This window comes from Ambystoma mexicanum, chromosome 4p (genome assembly GCF_040938575.1).
Source record: "Ambystoma mexicanum isolate Mex_15411 chromosome 4p, UKY_AmexF1_1, whole genome shotgun sequence".
Classification (NCBI taxonomy): domain Eukaryota; kingdom Metazoa; phylum Chordata; class Amphibia; order Caudata; family Ambystomatidae; genus Ambystoma; species Ambystoma mexicanum.
Window position 1 is genome coordinate 554,114,840 of NC_090927.1, and position 22,215 is coordinate 554,137,054.

Below are 22,215 nucleotides of genomic sequence, written 5' to 3' on the forward strand. Positions count from 1 at the left end.
TAATCTGCCAAGATAAAGGGGACAAATATTCCCCGCCCTTTAGAAATAATATGGGACTAAAGCAAGGATGTGTCACCTCCCCACTGCTCTATAATCTTTATGTTACCGACATGTGGGAAAGGTTTGTTAACATTAACAATTTCCCTCCAAAAATAGGTAAGAAATGTATCAGTTGGTTAATGTATGCAGACAACACTGTTCTATTAGATACAACATTGGTGGCACCACAGCAGATTTTGAACACCTTACAAACATACTCAACAGAAAATAACTTGAGTATCAATGTCGGCAAAACCAAGATTATAGTGTTTGGCAGAATGACAAGAAGAAGACACAAATCCTTATACACATGGAACATTGATACAAAAATAATTGAGGTGGTTGATAGCTACCCATATTTCATATCAATAAACCACCCTGTGGCTTCTACCTAGATATGGTCAAATCAAAGGTGCTCAATAAATGGAACCTCTTATGAGGATACATGAGCAGGAAAGGGGGACATTCGGTGGAAGGCCTCCTAGAAATATATAAAAGTTGTGTTATTCCTGGGGCTTTATATGCTTTGGAATCTGTGGGAGAAAGAAATGTGGGGTGTTTGGGAAAGATAGAAGGGAAACTGTGGAAAACTGCTCTGTGCTTACCCAGAGCAACGCAAATTGAAGTGATTAGATGTGAACTGGGTATTACTTCTTTGGAAACATTAAGGAAAATAAAGTGCTGTAAACGGTATGTTAAATGGCGGTCCCGGATAGTAAAGAAGAGAGGCTGATGAGTTTAATAGGGGAACATTTAAATAAGAAAGGAGAGAGGAATATGTTTGTCCAAGGTTTAAAGTCTACTACTCTAAGTTTTCTAAATACTATAAATGTGAGGCTTCCTCTGAAGCAGGGGAAATGTGGCCTATGTATAAAGAACTTAAAAAGACAGCCCTAGTTTGGAACATCAGTAACAATTTGTTTAGTTTAAATAAAAAACATAGATATATGATGTACTCAGTAAAAGGGCTAAAACCATCTATTCCTTGAATTTACTTATAGGCTCAGAGAATGTGTGAGATTTATTATTTTGCTGCAGTTTAATATACTACCCTGCCATGAATATATTCATGCATGGATAGATATACCATAGAGGAAAGACTGTGTAGACACTGTCATAGGGAAGGTGAAACCTCAAGACATCTGTTAACTGAGTGCCAAGATTTGGAAAAATACTATTATAAAGGCCATAAGGATCTTGTATGTGACATAAATATGATAATAACAGATCAATTTTGTTCACACATTTATATGGCAGACCCCTTGGTGTATATCGGAGCAGCTTTTTATATTTGGAAAAGAGTCATTGATAATTCACTTAGTATGATATAAGAGTTATATGTATGTTTTTAGGTAGATACAATGAAAAATGAAATGAAATCATTAGACCAATTGTAAGTTGATTTTTGACAAACCATTTTTTTCTTTGTTTTTATTAGATTGATGAAGAGATGAGGATTTGTTATATGTTTTAATAGAACATTGTTTGATTATGATATGATCTTATTTGAATTGTTTAATGATCAGTGTGTTGCAGAAATATTGTAATAACTGTAATAATTCATTTTAGTGAACAAGGTTTTAATTAACCAATTTGCACTTTAAATCAATAAAATAAGGCATTGGTTTTTATTTATTTCTCTGCTCAATGGATGTTATGTGCAAAACTCATTCTCAAGCTCAGTGTTAATAGTTGTGAGGGGTCAGAAATGTCAGACTCAAAACAGTGTTTAGTTTTATCAAGGTTTGACATTTTATTTTAAACAAAAATAAGAAACATAAACCCTTACTAAACCTACTATGACAGGGGATTCCCTACCTAGTCTTGGATCTAAGGGAACACCTCCAAGCATACACAAAACTAACCCTCACATTAAACAACAGAAACATTCAATGTAACATAAAAGTTTACCAAACAACCAGGAACTTCTACTCGTCCTGGGCGGATCTTGTTCCCCCAGGGATGTCCCAAAGTCAATTTCTTCCAAAGAAATAAAAGCCTTAAAATCAAGTCTTGAAACCTTCCAAAGAAACAAAAGTTCCCACAAATAAAAACAGTCCACTGATAACAGTTCCTTCTTTGCCTGATGAAAAGATTCCCTTTCCAGGCTTCACAAAGAAAACAACAGCACCAATGGTATTCCTGCATAAGCTCCTTCAGTAAACACTGTTGCATGCGTGGCCCCTTCTGAAGTTAAATGCACATGTAATACTGCGGGGACATCGATTTCAGCTTCATTAGGGTTACCAGTACCATCCTCTTCTTAAACAAGAGACACGCCACCGCTCAGCAACAGGTTACATCTAACCAGGGGGAAACTAGATGTTTTCTCTACACGCGGGTACGTCAGCTTTGTTAATATACGCGCATGCTACAATTCCTTTGTTAGAATGTCTTCCCACTTATGGAAGCAACTTTTACTCACGTTTATGTGCGTGCAAGTATACAATATGCTGGTTACAGTTACTGGCAAGGTCTTCTTGATGAGTTGGAGAACAGAGCTTCCTTTGATTGGCTCCACAATTACAGTGACTGCAGACTGCCTCTGCTTCCCGGGTTGGTTTCTTCCACTGCTACTGCTACAGGCACTCTTAGAACCCACACTCCTCTGCTGTACGCGTGGCTCTCATTAAATGAGAGTCTTTCACTCTCCAGCTTTCCTCGGCTTGCTTCTGCACACAGGTCTTGGGTGGATGCATCACTTCAGCTCTGCATTCACAGCAATTAGGCACATGTGGAAAGACTGCCTTTTTCTTCCATCCACTTCCAATGCTGCCACAGCCAAACAGGGTTTGTGAGCACAGACCCAACTCAGAGCCTGCAGGTGAACTCTGGTCTTCCTTCGCTCAAGCAGCTCTTCTGTGGTCACATTATCTTGTGAACTGCCAGCCTTCAACTCTGCATCTTCTGCTTCTACTACTGCCAACCTTCCTGTTCCTGCTGCTTTACACTACTCCTTCCTGATGCAGACTTATATGCCCCTCAGTTGGGTTAATTGGCTTAAAGTGCAGACCCTTAAGGTTAATTGCCCGACCTTGCCAAAAGCTATTTTGACTCCTGCATGCATCCGGAGCCCTCTTCTTCATCAAGGTCCCTGAGAAATTCTGGGACATGTAGTCTATTCTAGAGAAGTTTGTTTTATATACTTCTTTAAAATGGCAAAGGGCCATCAAGAGGTTGGGGTTACAGGGAAACTTAAGAAGGGGTTCCTCCCAGTCTACCTGGTCTGCTCCCCCCAATTGTTATCCTTCCAAAGTGCACCACACCCAGGGTCGGGATTAGAGAGCGCCTGCTTTCCCCTGGCCACTAGACAAGGTGATAGACCAGGTTCCTGGTTCCTGGCGGGAATCCTGTTGTATTCTCCACATTGTCTTCCTGTGAGGAGCATAGCTGGGATTGTTGGGTAGATCCAACAACCTTTGAGCTATAGAATGTGAAATAGTTTAATTCTTCCTGTCTAGCAAATCTGGATCCGACTGGGTATAGGCATCCTGAGTATGTCTCGTCAAGAGGGCATTGATGTTTTTTTGATGAAGTATACAACAATTATCCTATGTTACCCATGCTGACTAAGCAGTAGCAGCATCCTGTCCCAAGGGGGAAGTTCCTGACACAGACATCTAAAGCGAGTCCAAATGAGCAAGAGTTTTTATTATTATAGACTCTTCTCCAGAAAAATAATGTTCCTATATGTGTCCTTTCGCATGGCATGACAAGTGAGTTCTTTGAGTGTGATTTCCAATCTGAAAAGGTGAGGAAACAATGTTTCATGCAGAATTGCACTAATCAGATACAGCAGAGGTTCCTTGCTGCCGATATTAGACATCTAGAAAAAAAGTTAGATATTTAAGGGTCCTCAAAGGCCACATCTCTGTGACAGAAAATTCAGGTTTTGGTTGTTTTGTTTTAGCACTACTACTCAAGCATTGAGATGAGATTCCGGGGTTTGTGAAAAAAAAAAAAAACTAAAGGAACAGAGTTTTGTGTGGACTTTCATTCCCTCCCATAACCAAGCATGCACTGTTCATGTTTTTCACAAGGACATAGATCAGGATTTGCTCTAGGGTTTGGGTAGTGGATGAGGCTGTTGTTACGGTTAGTGGTGTCAATGTCAATATCTATAGAACAACCACCGGAATCAAGGTTTGATAGGCCAACTTTGGAAGAAAATTATTCCAAGAGCTCATGCAGCTTTGCTCTGCTCCAGTCTGATATTGTATTTATTCTTATAAAGCGCTGTACAGTTAAAACAACAGGGTACAATTAACATAACAAAAATTGTAACAACAGAAGCAAATTACAAACATGAATCAGTCACCAAAACAGAATGTAGAGCAATTATTCAGAAGGGGAAGGGGAGAGGAGGAGGAGGGCTAGGAAAAATGGAGAGGGAAGGTGAGAGGAGGTTGGAGGAAGGGGGTGGAAGAGGATAGTGGGGAGGGGAAAGGGGGTAGGAGAGGGGAGTGAGAGTAGAGGGGTGTCATGGCGGGGAATTGAGAAGGAGAGACTTGAGGGAGGTGCGGAAGGAGGAAAGGGTAGGAGAGAAGCAGATAGAGAGAGGCAAAGAGTTCCAGTGGAGGGGGGCCAGGAGTTAGAAGGAGCGGAAACAGGAGGAGGCACAGGGGGAGGGAGGAACAGTGAGGAGGAAGTGGTCAGTGGAACGAAGGGAACTAGAGGGCGTGTAAAATGAGAGAAGGGAAGAGAGATAAGGGGGGGCATGATATTGGACCATGATACATGGATGCCCAGGATGCCATTGTAATGGGCACTGGTACATCAGCCACATGTACAGATACATTGTTAGCATTAGCTTCTGATGAAAGGGAAAGTATCACTTTCTTTTTCCACTTCTAAAGGCCACCTTCACTTGGATAGTGTGACAAATCGAGGGAATGTGGCCCTTCTCCACAAGGGGGAATCCCCTCCGTGAGGCTAGGGAGGTGAGTGTGCTCTGCAAGTGGGACATCACCAGGAAAGACTCCCCTTAGGGGACAAAGACTCCTGTTTCTGTCAGGAACTCCCTAGACCATTTAACGTGATGGCATTCATGGGACTATCTAATATCCATAGGAGTGTCCATTACCAAGACTTGGCTGAAGAGAAAGATTTTTTATGCCATCAGCAGGAAGAAAATAAAAATGTTTCTTTAAAGGAACATCTCCAAACAACTGGAATGATGAGGTTGAAGAGAGAGTGCAGGCCAGATGAGGCAGAGACAGAGGAATGCATACACAGGCAGGGGAGGTCCCTTTTTCAGTGTAAAAGCTGAAGGAGGCAGAGCTGGAAAGAGCCATGGAGCCTGTGATGTTCAGAAGTGCTCTGAACATGGGAAACAAATGCTGGAAGGTCAGCATAAACAGAAAGCAAGAAGCCGAGACAACTGGAGACCAGAGTGCAATGGTGGCGGGACCACAAGGTTGTTATGGTGGGCATGCTGCCCCTCTAACAATGCTGCCACTGTACCGATCAGTTATTGGCAAATGATCCAGTCCCCCATCAAACAACCGAGACACCAGGAGACAGTACGAGAACTACAAGGAGAAGATGCTGGAGGAAGAGAGCTGACAGAGAGGTCCAGAAATGAAGGTCCCACACCAGTACAGGTCCTGGAGAAGTACCCCCAACAGTGCAAAGGTAACAGGGGGAAAGGGAGAATGGGGAGGCTGAGTGGGACAAATTATTCAGGCTCAGAAACTCCTTTCAGTACCAATGACTAGATTATAAATCTGAACTTAATTAGCTTAAACCGTGTTAAAGTGAGAAGAATGATCATAGATAACCCTTAGAGAGTGATCAATGGAATTAGGGGCCACACTCACCTATGAAGCAGGGAAATCACCCAGTTGCTCAAGGAATGTTAAGGGGAATGTAACAGAGAAAGAATACCATAACATGAAGGGCAAAGAAACCTCAGGAATAAGGGATATACAAGACAGACTTCGCCAAGCAAGGTTGAAGCCTAATTGCCAAAAACACATAGGAAAAAATACTTTCCATGAATATCCAGAACATCTTAGGCCAAATCAAAGGATTCAACAAAGTCCAACGAGGAAAGGAAATTTAGCAGTTTGCAGAGAGAACTACAGGAACTGGTACAGAAAATAAGAGAATATTTGAAAATTGAAAGTTAATCAAACACTTGAAAGTCTAACAAAGAGAAGTACGAGAAGCATCCAGCAGGAGAAGGGAGTCATTCTCCTGTGTTTAGTTTGTTAGAATAGTGGTAGGATCAGTAAGCTTTAGTTTTGGACTGCAACCTTAATCCTTTGGACATTTACTGATGAGCACCTTGATTACTAAAATAGGTAAGGAATACTTAATATCGATAGAGGAAGTTAGGACTTATTCTTATTCTTTAAAAATACATGTTGAGAATGCCCTCTGAGTGTCTGTGTCCCTCTTCTAATCTGCCACAATAGACTCAGAATAAAGTTCTCGGAGGAGCCTAAATCATTGGATTCTTCCACTAGATCTCAAAGTGCATATGGTTCTAAATGGTGCCCAAATACTCCATCAATTTTAATGAAATATTGCCCAGATTACAATGGGTAGAATGTACCTGAGAATCCAAGTGATCAATTACCACCGAAAAAGCTTTCTGGCAGCCGTGTCGATTCCCCCATTCAGGCTGCAATAGCTAAGAAAGCAAATTAAAGGTGACAACTCAGGCATTCTCTTCTCGGGTGTCTTGCTTCCTGTAGGCAATGTCTTAGTACTTTGACTTCGAAGCACACAGCAAAATAAAGGAGTATGAAGTCAAGAATCCTTGAGGGAAGCAGTAAGATCCTTTGAAGCGCTAGACACCTCAGAGGCCGTAGTGCAGCAGACCTGCTTCCTGGTGCAGAGTATAGGATGTCCCTCCCAATTCCCTTGAGCATTGGTCAGTTTTTGCTTGTTTGCCTAAGGTTGTTCTCTGCTTGAATAACCATGTCTCTCTAGAATGGGTAATGTCAAATATATAATGTATATGAACTCCACATTGCCGCAGGCCTGCAGAATAGAAAGCCAGTACTCACCACCTCTCCAATGGGTAAAAAATAAAGACCACATGACAGCACACAGGTGACAAACAGACCAGCTACAGGCTGCATGATTAGGGCCAGGAGGGAGATGGCAGGCAATGTGGTCAAATTGTGGCACCTGCTCAAACTTCTGCTCACCGCTAACAACTCTATTAGCCTGCAATCACCTATCATCTGACAGCCATAAGCAATCGACCTTGACAGCAGTGGCACGCAGTCTATGCAGGCCTACTTCGCAGCATTGTGAATGTTGTGACACTCTGGCACACTCAACTACTCTAGCCGCACCTCTATGCACCTCTACTTGATGAGGTAAGTTATCCACCAAAATGTTTCTCAGGCCAAAAATACTGCATGTCATCTCCTTGCCATAATTCTTCTTTAAAGGGACGCATAGGCTACTGCTCAAATTCCACTACAGAGGGATAGGGGTTTGACAAATTCAAAATGTGGGCTTTCCAAGAATAGCAATATGTTTCACATTAAGGCTTTCTTTCCACTGATGCTTCAAAATTGGTTTGAGGACATATTGTTTAAGTGAGGTATTAACTGTGTACATCAATGTGTATAGTACTCTCAGGTTAAGTCCTTTAGTTTTTTGTACACATTCTTGCAACTTTGAGCTGCGTTTGAGGCCGACAGGAACAACAATTTCTAAAGTCATGTTTCTCTCCAGTTCATTAGAAAATTAGACACCCAATGAAACCTTGGGCAGACAAGGTTAGGTACACACATACACCTCTAGTGGATACTCATGATGCCGTTACAGTGGGCAAAAACCCAGGTGGAGAAAGTATGGGAGGGAAAGTGGTTTGTGCCGGTAGATCTCAAGCACGATTCTGTTGAAAATGACACGTGGCATTTGAATATGCTACCTAGTCCCACATAATGCGCTGGGTGAGCTCTAGAATGTTACTGCTTTTGGAATGTTACTGCCATGCTAATTATTGTCTGGAATAGTGTTATGGTCACCATTTCTCACTCTCACATGATTTAACATTTTCGTTGGTATTATGCAAAAAACATGGATTATTTGTTGCTGCTTTGCCAGTGTGTTTTCCTAATTCAGTGGGACTAATTTTAGCACATTCAGGAGGGTGCAAGACTGATTTCTCACTGCATGCATTCAAACCTTTGATCATCAGTTATCACACAGATGTCTGCAGCAAGTACAAATATGGTGCACAGAAGAAAATCACATGCATTTATCTTTAACTATTCCCGACTTCAAACATCAGGAAGGCTGTGTTGTGCTACGCCCAGCAAACACATAACCTAACGCTGGTGCGGCTGCAAATACTGTGCAAACAGTCTTTGGTGGTCCACTGGTTCCTGTCCATGCTCTAAAGTAGCCTTTCACTGTGCTTTACTATTTTTCATCTAAAATAGAACTATCATTGCTATGGTCCAATCCGTACCTTAACTTTTACACTGAAAGGTAAACTAGCTCTGTGGTCAGTTAATAAGAATTGCATTTTGTTCAAAGCAAACGTTCAGAAACTTGGATCTATGTGATCACTGCACATCTTTGTGTGCATCTTGATAATGTCGCATTTTCTTCATGAATCTTTGACATCTTTCTTGGAAATAAACATGGGGGAGACTCCCGCAAACCCCACCCACATCTGCCATGCCTAATAAATACGCTACCCCACTTACCATCTATTTTTGTGAGTAAAAGGGCAAAAAGTCGACCAAAACAACATACAGTTTTGAGTTTGCAGGGATGGGATTCCACATTTTTGTCCTATCCCCAGAAACTTCACATGCAGATTACAAAGTGACCTTGCATAGACCAACGGCCAAATAGAGCATGTCCTTTCAAGTAAACATGGATCTGATAGTATTACTACTATTATTATTATTATTATTATTATTATTATTATTATTATTATTATTATAGCGTTTATTGAGTATGGACATACTTTTAGAAACAACAGAGCGCTTTACAATCATAGGTGAAACAACATAGTGATCAGAGAGACAAGGGAGTGGGGAGCTAAGAAGAGGGAAGGGGTGCATTTTTCAACAAGAGATCTACAACGAGTGAGGGGAGAAAGATGTGGAGATCAGATCACTCAGTCTCAGGTAGATTGCGGAGTGGGGGGTGTGTGGATTAGGTTTTAGGGAGGAGCTATTCCTTGTAGAGGAGGGTCATGAGTTCCTTCCTGAACTGTAGAAGTGATAGGGAAAGTGTGATGTTGATGGGGAGGAGTTTCCAGAGTCTTAGGGCAGAGACTGAGAGGGCCTGTCTTGTGGTTCTCTCCTTTGTGCACCGACAGAGTTCAAGTCCACCTTAATTCTGGTGGTTCATAGACCTCCTGAAGTGCTGAGTTTCTCAGTGAGGTAGTTTGGGGACTAAAGGGTGACAGCCTTGTAGATGATGCAGCAGGATTTGAAAATGATAACGGATTGCAGTGGGAGCCAGTGAAGTTCGATGAGGGTCTTGTTACTTTGTTCTCATCAGAACTCCACCATATACCCCTTATTAATCTTTTTAACTGTCGAATCAACTCAAACTGGGTGAACAGAAATTCAGGAAATGTCAGATTACTCAACCTGGTTTGAGCATGTTTACCAGATAACAGGCAGAGAGAAAGAATTGTGGAAACCGCTCCTCATTAAATATCTTAATGCCATTTTTCAGCCCCACAGAAATTTCAGAAACCACAGAGTAAATAAAGTGGTCAATGTTTGCATGTTGCCATGGGATTCACCCCACATAATTGTAATAGGGAATTAAATTTAAGCAATCCTTGTTATGAATAGTCTATGGCTATATATTTATTGAGCGCCGTAAGCCCGTAGGCATCAGGGCGCTGCACGAAGAGACAAAACAAGAAAGACAAGCCTAGGGCGAGAGAACAAAAGGGGAACTAAGGGACGAACAGCAGCAGGTCTAAATGAATAGTCTGCTAGGACCTCAGGACCAGAGAAGCACGTGATAAAGGGTCCTAGCCCTAGCAGGGATAGCAATATCTTGTTAGCCATTCTTAAGTTATTAGGTCCCATTTTGATGGAGGCAGAAATATGTTGTAATGAGGTGCAATACAACTACTGCATGTTAAAGTTAACTTTAATCTTTAGCGAAAATGGTGGTAAATGTGAATTACCACAATTTGTATGCAAATGAAAGGGGATCATGCAGGCCTCATCTTATTTCTTAGAAATGTTCTAATTCACTGAGACATTCCTATCCCGAATGTTCTAATTCTCTTGTCGCAATTAGTATTGCCTTCAATTTCTCTTTGTATGCTGTCATTTTGGAACGACTGTTGTTGCTTTGCCTGTGCGATTTCTGAGAAACATATTGCTATTGAAATCGCTCGGACATTGTTGAAAGGCAGTATATCTCCACAAATTCATAATTTCCTGAATTTGGAGTACACTTCCGAATGTGGAGTAAAATAACAAAAAAGGTGTCAATCTCCTTGGTATCAACGTCTGTCTGCAAATCCCTTTAACACCATGTATTTGCCATCCATAGTATTGTACAATTCGAGAAGATCCATGCCACCGTCAAAGTCCATGAACAACGGAGATGCTCGGCGAAGGTGCAAGGGCACACAATTATCTGAGGAGCTGACTGTGTCCCATGCTTGGAAAAGGTCTTTGCGTGTCTACTTTCTCATCTATTTCACTCAGATAATCAGTAGAGAATCAAGCATTAGGAGTGGTGTGCAAGTGGGGGGAGGGGGGAGTGGAGGAGCAGGCCTTCTGATTCACAGCTGACCGTGAAGGTTTGCTTTGAGCCAAGTTGATGCTCCTACATTTAACAAACACCTCTAATAAAACTTAAATGCAGTAGAAAAGATTGAGAGATTAAAGGTGACTACAGTAAATGAGATCAGCAACTTCATGCTGCGAAGAAAGCGAACATGATTGCTTATTCAGAGGGGATTATGCTGGCATACGGGGCACATTTAAGGTGATTGCATTCTTTAATCACTATTTATTCTCCCCATTGCAGGGAGACTCAGCCCTGCATGCATTGCCGCCAGGACAATGTGAAATATGACTCACAACTCCCATGGAGTCAGAAATCAATGCGCTGGTTTGCATGTTCCTGTGCACTCCTGAAAGTGTACATTATTCAATTGCTGTCAATCCACGTACAGGGCGACAGCTCTTTACCCGCCGTAACTGCATGAGCCAATGATGGTGTACACCGGAAAGAGAGATTCTGTATGTTACAGCAGACAGTGCCCTCAAATTCTGCAACCCCAATATTAAAACAAGTGTTGAGCAGGGATGTGTATTTGTTCCGAATGCATTTTGTCATTTTATAAACTGTTGGCAGGTGTCTGTGCATGCAGCGTGAGCCAGCATTTCTTTCCACAGATGAATAGCGTCAAATTGCCTGCAGTGACATATCCTTTCAGAAGCTGATTCTAGCATTTCCATTATTCTGCTCCGGGAAGCATTTTACAATCGCCAAACGAAAAAAACAAAAATCCCCCTAAAAAAAAAAAGAAAATCAAAGATTATTGATCTTAAGCCAAACAGAAAGATAGAAACAAAAATCCGAAAAGGACATGTCAAGCCAGGGAGAGGAAAAAGCAGCAGTTTCACAGAGAATATTCCTCCAGCCTCGGCCATACAGGAGGGAGGAGGAAGACGAGCCCAGACAGGATCTTTCACACAATTATTGATGGACAATTTAAAGAGAAACTACAGAAGCAGGTTCCTGTAATTTGGGAAATTGGGATTCATTCAAAATAATCTCCCTGTCCCAACCGATAAAACGGTAATGAGGCAGCAGAACAGTAGGAATTCTGCATTATGTTGGGCAGCAGCATGGCAAATTGCCATTCCAGATCGATAACACACACGGGTCACTCTAGCTTTAAAAATCCTATGTTAAGATTTCTCCCATATCTGAACCCTCTCTAAGGCCCCTCCTGACCAAAGCACATCTGCATCTCTATCCACCTTTCAATACTCACACAATCCATCCCTGGAATATGGCAGCCAACTGCCCCAAAACTCACCGTAACTAATATGGAGTACTGCCTTTTCCCCATCACTAGTTCTAACACGTATCACTCACCATCAGTGGCTAACCTAGTCTTGCAGCACTTCATCAAAAATGTTTGGTCTAGGGCTCACGAGTCTGTAAGAAACACGTTGCCAAGTCACATTGCCACAAAGCACTCAGAATCACATTGTCACCCAGGAACCAGGTACTTTAGACCGGCAAGCATCAACTTCTCACGATTAGCACCAACAGCCACCTTTATCCTGCTATCCACTCCAACTCACACTTAATTATTGTTGCTTAATTGTATATAACACAACCCTCTTGAATATTTTGTCCCCTTGCTGAGACATGGCATCGCCCATTCCCTTTTCATGATGTACCTTCAGTCCCAGCAGCCTTTGTAGGTTATTGACATCCTTTCCCCTCTTCTTCTATTTCCTTGTTCACAGAGGGCAAACACATATCAAACCCCTAGTATTATCTCAGAGAAATATCAGGCCAAAATAGGAAAGAAGCAATCAGGAGTTATGCTTACTTCCACTCAATCACACCATTCCAGTATTGGCATGAGTAAAAAGCGACTAGGAGTTGTGTATACTACCATTCAATCACACCACTCTAGTACTGAGGCAAGGGTCTGGTATATCCAGAGAATAGGAGTAATTTTGGTCAGGCTATTGAAATCAAGGACTTACACGTGCAACCTGTTAACAGGTCATAGGTGCAGGAAAGGTGGAGCCGCCAGCAAGCAGGGAGAAGCCGACAGGTGCGAATCCGGCCTGGGAGAGACCGGAAGGAGAGGAACTGGCAAGAGAGAAACTGAATCCTGTCCAGGAGGGAACTGCCGAGGAGCAGGGTCATGTCTGGAGAACAGTATGCACTTGATAGTCTTGTCTATACATCTTTATTCTAACATGTCATGCCACATTTTCTTACCCTTTTATCTTTGTGCTTATATAGTAATGTCCCTCCTTTATCTGGTCTTTCTTGGAGTCTTTATAGGATTATTTATTCTCCTTTTTATCAGCTTTAGATCATTCCAATTACACAGGTTTATATTAAGTTGCTTGTTGTGAGTATTGGGAGGAGGTTCTCTTCTCATCGCCTGCTTCCCAAGTGGCTTCCCACTTCTCCCACTCTCCCCGTTACCCTTCCCTGTACCTCGGGAAACATTGCGGGCCTTGGCATTCGCTTGAGTGATCCGCTCCAATACTGCCTTTCTCGCCCCTTGGTTTTGTCTTGCTCCTGTTCCTTTGTTTCCCTTCTTTTTCTGTTGCCTTCTCATTCTGCATTCTCTTTGATCTTCCAATCTCATCGTTCCATCTGCCGTATGTGGGGGATAACCTTAGGAAGCGGTACACACTCCCACTTACCTCCTCTGGTGGTCACAGAGTGTTCTGTCATGCGTCCTGCCCAACACAATATGAACGTAGTCTTGCCACCACTTGACACATGACTGCTTTTCTATTTCACAATAAGTGTTTACATCAAGGAGCTTCATCTGTGTAGGTTACTCTCTTCTTCTCCATGTTCCTCACTCATCTCACTTAAGTATATTTTTCCTCTTAAACAATCTCCTTTCCTTCTCTGGGCTGGTTGGTTCAAGCATTGCTTTAATCCAAATATGCAGATGTTGCATTCGTTTTTATAGTAGATAGCCCCATGTATGCTACTATGCTATGTGGTTTAGGGAGTTCCTCACATGAAATGGAGTCCTTTTCTCATATGGGGGAATTTCTCCCAGTGAAGTCCCACTTACCCAGACCCCTAGTGATGGTCTTGCGGAGTGGGCTCATTTTCCTAACCTCAAAGAGGGCGGCTAACCCCGGGGGAGAAGGGATAAATACCTTCAATTCATCACAAAGCTCTGCACTTTCTTCTCCCCAATATCCTCTGGTCAGGTAGCCAGGGAAAGATCATCACTTTTGGATCCTGACACTGGGGGTGGATATGTAAGGGAGGATCACCTGGGTGGAGGAAATTTGGGGAATGAGGAGAGGACGTCCTTTGGTGAGACATGGTATCCCCCATTCCTATTTCATGATAAACCTTCAGTATAAGCTGCCTTTGTTGCTTATTGTCATCTTTTCCCCTGTAGTTCTATTTCCTTATTCGCAGAGGCTAAACATATATCAAACCCCTAGTATTATCTCAGAGAAATATCAGGCCAAAATAGGAAAGAAGCTTACTTCCACTCTGTCATACCACTCCAGTACTGGGATGGGTAAAAGGCAACTAGGAGTTGTACACACTACCATTCAATCACACCACTCTAGTACTGAGACGAGGCTCAGGCATATCCAGAGAATAGGCGTAATTGGGTTGTATACGAATTGTTCGAACTACAATTGTTCGAATCACAATTGACCTTTGCACAATTGATTGAATTGTGAAGGTCAATTGTTACATATATGCGGGGGAAAACCCTGCAACCCTCAATTATATATAAATATATATATATATATATGTATATATATAACCAAACCAATATATATATATATATATATATATATATTTGCGGTCAATTGTGCAAAGGTCAATTTGGACCCTTGACTTTCGGTCAATTAGGTCATTCGAACAATTGTGCTCCAACAATTTGGGTAATACCAGTAATTGTGGTCAGGCAATTGAAATCAAGCATTTACACGTGCAACCTATTAACAGGTCACAGGATCAAAAAACGTGGAGCCGCCAGCAAGCAGGGAGAACCCGATAGGAGAGAATCCGGCCTGGGAGAGACCGGAAGGAGAGGAACTGACAAGAGAGAAACCGAATCCTGTCCAGGAGTCCTGTCTGGATGACAGGACGCCGGCTACTGCAAAGGAGAGACTGTGATGCCGGGGCCCGAGCGGGCCATTAGCAGGTTGAGACTGCTGGAGGCTCCCTTGCCTTGTGCCCAAAGCCGGAGCTGTGGGGCACGGAAGACTCCCAAGTACTGCAGGCCACCAGTTACGTCCGGGAGTGAAGAGCAGAACAACCAGCAACGCACTGCTCCCCGGGCTCCGAGAAGTGTATGCATAGCCAAAGGACGTCAGAAGAATGAATAGAGAATATGCCCGGAGGAGCAGCCGAGTGCCGGTGTGTGAAATAGAGGGAACACTCATACCGGGGTGCTCCTGGTGCTCAGCTGGGCATATGGTTATGCAGATTGAACTGACACATCTAGCTATTAATGGTGAACCCATGTTGATGAGTTTTGGATATCGAGCATGCTGGGAATTGCAATGAAATGAACTTGAATGTGAAGCAAGTATTATTGAATACCAAATTAAAAGAAGGTCCTGATGAGCCTATGAATTAAGTGGATACAAGCGTGAAACATAAGTAATGAGCATTTTTGAAGTAAACATTTTTGAACCACTTGAAAAAGCAAGTGTTGAATACTTAAAGACAAATGATGAATCTTTATGAATAGAGTGAAAAGCAAGTGTATTTATGAATACTGTGACAGCAAGGTGGTGGAAGAGAAAGAACACCACAGATTCAGTTCTGTAGAATTACACATTGTAGCAAATCCAAGATACTGGCAATCAGAGTCTTTACGGAATGGATACCCATGACACAGGTGCTGAGAGAGGAAACCTGTGTTACTAAGAAATCTGAAGATTGCACTATATAAAACACTTTGTGACAAAGTCAACAGACTGTCAGGGAGAATCTCAAGGGCATGTAAACCCATGACAGAGGTTCAGAGAAGGGAGGCCTGTGTGAGAAATAAAACCCAAAGGCTACAGAATAATAACATAGTGCCAAAGGTTATCGGTTGCGTGACTTGTGATGGTTGGACCATGCGGTCTGGCAACTGCGCTTAGACTGAAGGGTTATCGGTTGTGTGACTTGTGTGATGGGTGGACCATGTGGTCCAACAGCTATGCCTAGACTGAGTGAACCCTAATTAGAAAGTGCCAAGAGAAGTACAGATGAACAAACTACCTATTATAACAGGGTTGCAAACTGTTTTGAAAATCAAGAGACTTGAACTAATTGTAGATGTTTAATCCTTGAGGAGAGAACCTGGAAATCCTTTTTTGCACTTGTGAATAGGATTGCTGAAGTGAATTAGAAAGACAGCAATCTGTACGAACTATTGAAGAGCCTGAAGGATTATAAAATTGACCTGGAACTGGTTTTAAGAACTAAGAGACTTGAAGTGATTGTAAGTTTACAAGCTGGAAGAGCTGACATCTTGATGAAGGGACAACCAAGACTTTATGAACTGTAGTGTCATCTTGAGGAAAGGAACCTTGAGGCCATTTTGGAACTGTGTTGTTGTCGTGTTGCTAAGGGAACCCTGAGACCCTTTTTGAACTGTTTTAAACTTCAGGAAGAGGAACTGGAAAGTAAGTCAAGAGCTGCAGGAAGCTCTGAATTTGAATTGGAACACTATTCATTTGTTTGCTGACATCCATACATATTGTTTGGCTTTAGTTGTGAGGGCACGTACAGGTTTTGGACACATACAGACTTCAAAGTTGAACTGACTGACTCAGACTATCCTTAGTTTCTTTCAGTAGGGAAATCCCACCTTAGCATAGGACAAGTTAGGCCTTAGACTATCCTGACATTTAAGTAAATAATAGTATTTTTTTTAGAACATTGAATCTGTTGTCTGTGTCTTGCTAAATGAGATTGCAGTGTGTATGTGCTGCATGGGTGAGTGTGTGCATGTATATGAATGTGTGCATGTATATGAATGTGTGCACATATGAACTGTGGGGATGAGGCCCACTGATGATTGCAGGGGGCATGTAAATTTACTAGGTACTGCAACAAACTGAACATTGAAATGTTTACTGCCATTATGGGCAAACTCAACATGATGAGTGTTCTTATGTGGGGATACTGGCCTACATTGGCACAGCCAGCACAGACATGTTTTCTTAAAGTACCAAGGCATTATTTATGTTTGGCATTATGAGCAAAGCTAACATGATCAGTGTTCTCATATGGAGATTTGGCCAACATTGGTGCAGTTAGCATAGATATGTTTTCTTACAGTGGCATGCAATTTTTCCTGGAATTAACTCAAAGTCTACATAATGAGGGTTCAACCTTGGAATACTGTCTACATTGGTGCAGTCAGCAAAGCTGAGTGTGTTTTTATAGTGTTTTATTATTTTTTGCTTTATGGGAAAAACAACATGATACGAATTTGTGCACAGGGTGACAAGCCTACATTGTCAAAGCTAGCGTGCACATGGTTGCTTAAACTGGCATGGTCTTATGTATTATTGGAATTATGGCAAAGTCAACATGAAAAACATTTGTATGTGTGGATACTAGCCTAAATTGGTGCAGTCAGCATTGGCATGCTTTTTATTCAATTGTATGTCATTATTTATTACTGGCAATATGGGAATATCATCCAATAGTCCCAGAATGGGCATACCTTTTAACAGAAGAACAACATTGTACTAGCATCATGGCCAAATCCAATATAAGGAGGGTTCTGCCATGGCGATAATGGCCATAGTTTAGTGCAGAGAACCATTTTTAGTACAGTATCTGTACTGGCATTTTAGGCAAAGCAAACATGAATATGTTCTTAAGTATGGATACTGGCATATTTTTCGGTGCAGCCAACATGAACATGTTTGGTCACAGACATCAATCAAATGTTGTTACGCTGGCAGAATGCTGGCATACAGCGTGGGCAAAGGCTTATGAAAATTCCCTGTAAAATGGTTGAGTGCCCTTTGGTAACCTGCCATTCATTGGATTTGTTCATGGGTTACCTTGTAAAACCAACTGTCTTACTTCAAACTAACAGACATTAAGGAAATTCACAATGCGACTGCTAATTTAGTAACAGCTTAACCCATTGCAGTGGACTGACATTGTCCCTGGGGAAACATAAAAGAAATCGTGCAAAGTCTACCGAAGGGCATATTTAATTCCTGAAAATGCCAAAAACAAAACAAGAATTATGAGAAAAAAAAACGTATCTGTTGAATCGGGTGATGGTCAAGCACTAAGAGGATACAACTACTCGTTTGCATTCATTCTATATATCCTAATGTGTGAGCATTTGAAACTAAGGTACCTTCAGTGCTATACTTATATTTGAGGAGAACTTAGTGGTCATATAAATGCTGGTTCCTTGTTAACCAACGTGCATCTTTCCCTGTTGATGTTTGTGCAAAAATTGGGAGTGCAAGACAGTGGCATCCTTTCTTTGTTAACTTTTTGTTCTGCTAACTTGCCAAGGCGAGGTTACAGGTAGGAAGAGTCGCTATCATTACTTTTGAAAGTTGGGAGCAAACCGATTTACCAAGAAGGCACAGATATGGGCACTAATCACTGAAGTGCTGATGAGGTAACACGGTAACAATAATGTTTCATTGATCCTTTTCAGATTAATAGGAACAACTACATTGTGAACTTTGAAAATGTATATTACAAGATTACATCAAAAACCTTAAAAAAAAGCCAGCATGTATTTCATAGCTATATTGTCAAAACACCCCGTACATTTGGCTTATAATATAGACGTACACCCATGGATGCTTAGAGACATTCACTTTCAATAAACGATCAGTCCATTAAACACATGTTTCAATGTATGATTGTTATTCATGTTTGCCAGGCAATCATACCAACGCTAGAAGATCAAGATCCATACCTGAACAGTGGGGCACAGTGCCACTCCAATGTGCATCATCTTGGCAAATTCGGGTAGAATTTCCTACAAGAATATGGCCAGCAGTGCAAGAGTAACGAATAATGGACCCATAAGTGAAAACAACACCTGTCAAAACAGCATTCGCAGGGGCGCCTGGGTGACCACAATGTATAGCTAAAAGTAAAGTAAAGAAAAATAACGTTTACATTTAACCACAATATGCAGAATAGAAATACATACTTTACATACATGTTTAAAAAAAACACTCAATAGGAATCTTTACGTGGAAATGCATCAGACATTAAGTCAAACACACCATTTATATTTGCTGTTTCTTCTATTACAAGTATTTTTGGGAATTGCATAGGTGTTTCATGTATATTTAGGGGAAGATGCAAATCAGGAAACGGTTGATAGAACTGTGCTCTGTTTGTAGACTAGACTATTGGCAAGAGACGAATACGGGTAGGTACTCTTTTAGGAAGGTTGAATTGAGAACTAGTGAAAAGGTTATTTTTCCCCACGGGTCGTTTGACATAGGAAGTGTTCCATCATTTCATTTGATCTAGGAATACAATATGAAAGGCTCTGTCTCGATCCATGGTGAGCTTTAGAGGTTCTTGAAGTTTTGCACCAACATTTTAAATAACTACTGTGCTATGTGCGGCAAAGAGTGTTGATTAACAGAATTCAAAGTTAATATGGTAATAATTGTTAATACGTTGATTTGATAGTCTACGTGTTTGTATTAGACGCAAGTAAGCCATTTTGACAGTTTAATTAACACTTCTATACAATTTTTATAGTAACGTTGATATCACAATATAGCCACATTATATCCCTATTACGAAAGTGAAACTCTGCAAATTAAGTCAAAAATAGTAACACTTTACATTTTTTAATAAAACAATGTGTTTGAAAATTGTGTGCAAATCCCGATGCTGTGCAACACCAACCCAAAATGAGTGCTGACCAAATCCACCAATCACATGTTACGTTTAATTATTAACACATGCCCCTTTTCTTGTTTGTTTTTAAATTAAATTCTTGTAGTGCACTACATTTTAGTACACACGTCATGATGCGCTTCTATTTTATTTTTATTTAGTAGCACAAAGCGGTGTAACACTGAAGACATTTTGGGTAATGTCCGCTGTGAACAACAAAAGAAAACATATGAACTGCAGAAACGTTCTGTAAATTGCTGTATGATGTTTTATGTTTGAGGCAAAGTAAATATTTCACCATTTAAGCAGCAATTTCATTGGAGGCATACTACTCATTTTATTATTGGGGAATGGTGTTGGAATGTCAAGTATCCTCTGGAAAATTCACTGGCTGCCTTTCCTGGACCACACTGACAATAATGCTGGCTTCCTCAAGAGTCTTCAAGCTCCCCGTCTGCAGGGCACTTAACATTGACAAAGATAACTCAAAATCTGGACTTTTACTCCATGGCTCCATAACTTCAAAATAATATTGCAGCTTGTTTAAGGATACCCTTATCCCACATTATATTTATAATGGGTTTAGACAAAATCTAACATCAATATATTACTCTACCATGTATTTTGTTTTGTTAGATCTCCAAGGGCTGTCATTTTAATTTTTGAGGGAGGCTGTTTAATAAGAGGAGAGTGATGAGGAACGAGATCAGACCAGTAAAGAGGGGCTGTCGGATTGGGCATCAGTGTCGGTCTTATTATTTATTTTTCTGTCTTTACACCTATTGTATTAAAATTTGCTGATTGTATTAAAATTTGCTGATACCCTCTTCTGGGTTGTGTTTAAACCTGTTTAACATGTTTGGCTACCAGTTTAGGTAAGTGTTTAGATGGAATCAAATGACAAGAATGCTGATTGTTTGGTAAAGGATGGATGTGGTGTTCAGGGGAATGCAGCTGGAGTACTATGATTGGTAAAAAACAAAACAAAGCAAGTGTTTTTAGCAGGATTGAAAAAATAGAATCGAGTAAAGAGGGCGTGAAATGGGATATGGAATGGTTTGAGATGCAGAACATGATGAACTTAGCTTTGCCAGAGTTAGATGATATAGAATGGAAGCTCAGTGTGTTTTTCTAGAGTTGCACACCAGGTTCAATGTCACTTACAATGATCATGTAAAAACGATTCAATTTTCCTTAATGAACTAGGCTCTGCAAGGCAATTTGCAAAGCAGAAACTGGGTTGGCATTGACAAACAGAGAGATGAAGCAAATGCTGTATGTGCTGCAGAAGAGGATCTTTCAATGAGGCACAAGAGGGATTTTTAGAAGATGATCGAGATGACACATGTTTAACACACTCTTAGATGACCTATAATGTTTTGCTCAACACTTAATTTCGATTAAACTATTTACTGTATTAGGGGTTACTTGTACTGCAGCATAGAATGGTATATCCATCCTACATAAAGGGGGATATGCAGAAAAAACAGATGAATTTGAATTAATGAAGGAAAAGTGTGATCATTGTTTCAGCCCAAGAAAATATGAAATGATTAAAAAAATAAGTGTTAATAATAAATGCACACAAATTAGTTCATGATGCATTTCAGAATAACATATTTCCTCTAACAATTATCTTTATTTTGTTTAACTGGTGCATACTTGTAGTTAGGATAATCTTTCAATCAAAATCTTGTACATTGGATACAGTGTTGCAAGGGGAGATGGTTCCAAAGCAGGGCTCCTTTGCATGTCTCGATGATCAAAAGGATGAGGGTAAGCCAGTTGTTGATGGAACAATGCAAAGGGGCGTAGTCAGGACACACTGATTACGGAACAAACACAGATATTGGTATTACATGTTAAGAAATGCAATCCTGGATTGAGGTTTGCAAGATTGCAAGATATGAGAGATGGAGTGATGAGGTCAAAGAGAAAGGGGGTCGAGGTTGTAAGAGTGGGGTTGGCATTGAAGCTGAGAGAAACATGAAGTTAATCTTCAAGGAGTTCAGCTCCAGGACGCATAGGGCTATCCAGTGACATAGTGCATTCCATGATGACAGTGGCATATTTGCATCAGATTGCCCCTTTGTAGAGGAAATACTTTTTCAAGTACTGATTATACCCGCTCCTTTTCAAAACTGAGCAGAATATACTCTAAGGGATTCTTTCAACCATTGAAAGGTCATTATTGGTTAAAACGGGAACAATGCCTCTTTAACAGTGCCTCTGGGCTATTATGGAATTGATGCAGAGGATGTGAAGTAACGCTGTTTTTTGCATTTGGGATGGAAACATGCAGGTACATGTCTTGTAATTGACCTGCCTACGCGTGTTTCTGGATCACATTAACAGTCAGACAACAATGTTTAACACGTAAGGCAGAAAGAATGCTGTGTTGATTCCATCTCAATGTAACTGATTTCAATGAGAAGATAAGAGAGAGATTTGTCAAAACAACGTGGTTCATGGTCATTGTATAGCCCCATATTTTACAGAACAGTTTGTACCTGGGAGGAGAAAATGTGATAAACCGAATTTGCAAGAGGCTTCATATTGGGGCAGCAAAGCAAACACAAAGAGGTGATGGCTGGAGGATTTAGA

General features: G+C 41.0%; 1 protein-coding gene across 2 annotated transcripts in view; it reads right to left on the reverse strand.

Moving 5' to 3' along the window:
* Positions 1–22,215, reverse strand: part of CSMD1 (CUB and Sushi multiple domains 1) — a 5,442,057-nt gene that overhangs the window by 366,197 nt on the left and 5,053,645 nt on the right. For both annotated transcript variants that reach the window (XM_069606098.1, XM_069606099.1), the window contains exon 56: positions 18,665–18,838. In XM_069606098.1, coding sequence (XP_069462199.1) covers positions 18,665–18,838 — 174 coding nt within the window. The remainder of the gene's footprint in view (positions 1–18,664; positions 18,839–22,215) is intronic.